The 4,829-nt window shown below is 36.9% G+C and overlaps 1 protein-coding gene across 1 annotated transcript; it reads right to left on the reverse strand.

Annotated features, from left to right (window-relative positions):
- Window positions 1–287: 287 nt before the first annotated feature.
- LOC146920633 (putative disease resistance protein RGA4) lies at window positions 288–4,290 on the reverse strand. The gene has a single exon (XM_085714016.1). It carries the CDS (start codon window positions 4,092–4,094, stop codon window positions 663–665), a length of 3,432 nt encoding a protein of 1,143 aa, XP_085570142.1. The 5' UTR covers window positions 4,095–4,290; the 3' UTR covers window positions 288–662.
- Between the last annotated feature and the right edge of the window lie 539 nt (window positions 4,291–4,829).

Consider the following 4,829-nt stretch of genomic DNA (forward strand, 5'->3'; position numbering starts at 1 on the left):
TTCAATTATATTTAAAGTGCTTAGCCGTTTGACTAAAAATATGTTTTCTACTTGTGTTCTTTAATTTCAATTGTATCAAGTAAACTTTAACTTACATTTCTTTAACTAATCAAATTATCTATTCCAAATTTTAGTAACATTTAACGTAACAAAGATATTTATAACAAACTCTTATGATAACTCGATATTTACCTGGTTTTAAACTAAAAATCTAGTGTGAGCAAGTATCTAAAAAGCATCCAGTAAGCAAAACCATTCTTAAAACAAAAAAGAGTCGAAAGACGTTACATGATAAACCAAGACATTTAAACTATATTAGCACCTCTTGGCCGCACCTAGCATTTACATCACTTAAAAATATTATTAAAATAAAACGAAAGATACAAAAGTACTCGGAGGACTAAACCAAAACCCAAGCCAAAATAGCCAAGGGATCTTAGCGCATCTGCCTCGTTAAAAACCTTGTAAGCAAATCATACAAGAATAAAATTTGCCAAGGGAAAAAGAGTGCAGAGCTGACAGCTATAGAAACAACAATAAGAGATCTACCAAAAAAAAAAAAAAAAACAACAAGGAAGAGAACCTTAGAATCAATCCATTTCCTTATAAATCAGTGATGTAGCTACATCTGCACTTCCCGAAGTATAATTCATTTCTTGATTTCACAAGTCCCTTAAATCTTGAGAAGTTTCCTTCACAACTTTATTTTCGATATGAGCAATTTGTAACCAATCATCACCCGTGTTCGGTTGACACCTTGGCGTTAACAAGGGACAGTCCGTAATTTTCAAGGTATGAAGTAACTTAAGGTTCATCATTCCTTTGGGAAGAGAACCTAACTTTGTGCATTCAGAAATAACCAATTTGCCAAGTGAAGAGATATTACCTATGTTTTCTGGTAGAGAAGTTAGTTCAATGCAATCATAAATCCTTAATTCTTTCAAAGATTTCATGTTTCCAAATCCCATTGCTAAAGACTTCAGTTTTGGAATACTCCTTAATGTAAGAAAATTAAGGTTTTTCAGAAACTTCCATTCAGTTTCAGAGTTTTCGAGATCGAGTTCTTGACATCTCTCAATACTGAGAAACTTGAGTGACCCCAAAGACTTAAAACCTTGTTGTAAAGACTTTAAACTTGAACAATCTCGAATGTGAAGCTCCTCAAGTGAAATGAAGTTTGTAAGCCAATTCTCTGGTGGAGATTCCACAATACGCTCGATGACCATGGACTTCAGTTTGGTAAGAGGAAGTAGTGATGCTACTGAAGTAGTTTCAGTTTTAGTTTCCCTCATTGATCTTACGTTGGAATCTACCACAACCAACTCTTCATCAAGATTAGTACACAGTGGCATGCATGCTAATTTAGGACAACATCGGATATTCAGTTTTGAAATGCAAGGGAAAGATGGTCCGTTGTTTTCCAATATCTTAACATTTTCCCACCAACTTTCGAGTTTAGGACAATCCGAAATTGTAAGTTCCTTCAAGGATGGAAAGAATATTGGTTGAGAGGAAGAGGAACCTACTCCAAGGTTATTACTGTTGTTTGAAATGAATTCAAGAAAGTTCAACCTCCGAAGATGAAGAGCCTTGAGATTTGGAAGGTGATCCATTGGCGGTAGAAATTTGCATTTGTGACAGTCACTCAAGGTAAACTTAACAAGGCATTGAATTGAATTATGTAGCCAATTAGAAAAGGTGTGGCCATTGTACCCCACAAGGAATAGTACTTTCAGATTCGGATGTGGCTGGAGACATTCAAGTAACTTTTCGTCGTCTTCGTCGTTGTTTACATCAATGTTGATGCCACTTCCCTCTCTGTCATCATTGTGATCCCATCTTAGAGTCAAATGCTGAAGGTGTTGTTTATTTTTCAAAAATTCCTCTGTAGTCGCTTTGTTGGATGGAGAGAACTTGACTTGGTCCAGGTGCAAAATTTCCAAGTTTCCCTTGAGGTGGCTGAGATCCGTGAGTTCTCTTAGTCCTCCAGTGTCGGCATGTTTCTTGCTGGCCACGAAAAGTGATAATGTTTGTAAGGAAGTGAGTTTATCTATCCCGGTTGGCATGTGAGATAGATCCAAGCAACCCTCAATGTTAAGATGGGTGAGTCGAGTCAAATCCTTCAAGTCTTTTGGCAATTCCTTGAGGACGTGACAGTAGGACAGTTTCAAGGTTTGCAAGTGGATAAGCTTTGTGATGCAGCTAGGAAGCTTCTCTATGTTGTTATGGGATAGATCTAGAAACCTCAAATACTTCATCTCCTCGATAGAAGTTGGAACAATCTTGATCCCCAAGTCATGCAGATCCAATACACGCATGGATAACTTGAAGGCTTTGAAGATCTTATCACAGGTTGACGTCGTCATCTTCACCTCGTGTGGAAGCCGGGGGTTGTTGGTGCTTTTGCATGGCAAAAGAATGGTTCTCAATTTCTTTGCTTTATCAAACACCCAATCTGGAATCTCATACGACAGATCCAAACCAAAATCAAACGAAGCTCGCAGCATTCCTTCTTTAACTCCCACCTTTGAATCCACAATGATGTTTTCGCCACTAGCCACTAGCTTTGCGAGTTTATGCATGAATCGGTTCATTCTATAGCACTCCCTCACAGCACCGCATTCGTCTTCGCTGTTTTCTTTTTCAACTTGTTGGAAAACCGAAGCGACAAATTCGTTGAAACCAAATTCTTCTTGACTGTTGGTGGAAAACGAAAGAAATCCTTCAGCGGTCCAGAGTTGAATTAATCTCTCAGCATCAATCAATTGATCTTCTGGAAACAATGAAGAAAATGCAAAGCACAACTTGTAATGTGTGGGAAGATCCTTGTAATAGATAAACTTGAGCTCTTCTAGAAACTCTCTTTCCACGTCTTCTATTTGTCCTCCTCCTTCTTGATCAAAAAACTGGTTCATCAACTTCGCTTTGATTATTATCGCGAGAGGGACTCCACCACAATCCTTCATCATCTCCCATTCGTCGTCTTGTTTGTTGCTGGTTGAAGTTGATCCACGAATTTGTTGGAACAGTGATTTAGCAGCAGGAATCTTAACTTTGCCATCTTTGTTACGTGATTCTTGTTCATTAAGCCCTTTCAAAACATATCTAGCAGCAGAAATGTCGTTGGCGACGCGGTTGCTACGTGTAGTGATGAGTATCACACAACCTGCCCCACCATACTCTTCCTTTAACTGTTGCTGCACCTTTACGAGATCATTCTTGATGTCATTTCGCAAATCATCCACCACAATTAGACGTCGTTTACAGCCGTCAATGATGGTGGTAGCTGACTTAACGACGGAATCAACATCAAAGGTTTCAAACCAAACTGGTTCGAACCCAAAATTTGCTTTGACTCGTTTATCCTCGCAAACAAGACGTGCAAGTTTTGTCTTTCCTATTCCTGGAACACCAACAATGACAAAAACAGCAACATGAAAATCAGGAGTAGAGTTCAACTTAAGAAGTTGGTCTATAATCTCCTTCTTTTCGTTTTCTCTTCCAACCACAGTAACTTCCTCAAACATTTCATTTGAAAACCTTCTGCTACCTGCTTCTGCTTGTTCTTGTTCTTGTTGTTCTTGTTCTTCTTCAGAGATTAATCTCTTTCCTTCCTCGCTTAAGCTTTTGAGATTCCTTTCGGCTTTCTCTTCTTCCGAGATTAATAACTTTCCTTCCTCGATTAAGCTATTGAGATTCCATTGGGCTTTTGTGACTTGACGCATAACACTGTAACGACTCTTTAAGCTTAACACCCATCTGAAAATAGAAATATTTTTATTAATGCTCTCCTTGAGACTGATATCCTCTACCAAATCGTTAAACTCGATTATCGCTTCTTTAACACTTTTCAACCAAGTAAGAATCTTTTCAGAGCTACGGAAGTGACTTTTTTGTACTTTTTTGACCATTTCATCGATCTCCTTAAGGTTGATACTAAGCTGGTTGGTGTCAACTCCTGATAACCGATTTACTAGAGGTTCTAGGGAGCTCTGTAATTGTTGGATGTTGGAGATTGAATGGAATAGAATTTCTACTTCCATTGATTTGCTATGATCGTGTGTATTTGTGAAAGTATTATTTTCTATCTCCATTGATTTTGCTATGATCGTTTGTATGTGTCAAAATATTATTAGTATTACAAATATGATGGATGAGTGCTATGATAATTTTGATGGAAGAAGAAGATAGCACTCTCTCTCTCTCTCTCTCTCTCTCTCTCTCTCTCTCTCTCTCTCTCTCTCTCTCTCTCGATTTGACTAATTAATAAATAAATACAAAAACAGATTATGATCGAACCTTTCATAATCAAATGTATTATTATAAATAAATAATGAGCAATTGACTTTGCGACATCAAAGCGTAATTGGTGGTTTTAAACTACTTCCTTGCTGGCCAGATACGGCAAATATATATACTAAAATATGAACAGATCATCTAATCTGGCTTGCTTCACGGAAAATAAAATATTAAAGAAACATTCTACTAAAATATGAACAGATATATATATATATTTTGTAATGTTGCAACTTGCATACATTTTATTGAGAGACTTGGAAGTTGGAACAATATATTAAGCGAGGTATTGGAATACGAGTTGGATGCTTACAAGAGACATCTATTGAGAGACTTAAAAAAACAATGATTAATAACATCTATTGTTTTCCTACACAAATTCAACAGCACATTTTTTTTCTCCTCTTATCACATCTTAAAAAATCACATCTATTACATCGCTATCTTTTTTCTCTTTATTTCAAGGTGCATACCCTATTAGGGGATATGTACAGAAAACATTTTTCTTAAACTTATATCTTCTTCATTAAAAA

The sequence above is a fragment of the Medicago sativa genome, chromosome 5 (assembly GCF_051527215.1).
Source record: "Medicago sativa cultivar Bolivia chromosome 5, Bolivia_mono, whole genome shotgun sequence".
NCBI classification, from domain to species: domain Eukaryota; kingdom Viridiplantae; phylum Streptophyta; class Magnoliopsida; order Fabales; family Fabaceae; genus Medicago; species Medicago sativa.

Bases quoted from the DNA above. Each gene is read 5' to 3' on its own strand.
- LOC146920633 (XM_085714016.1), bottom strand. From the start codon at position 4,094: ATGGAGATAGAAAATAATACTTTCACAAATACACACGATCATAGCAAA.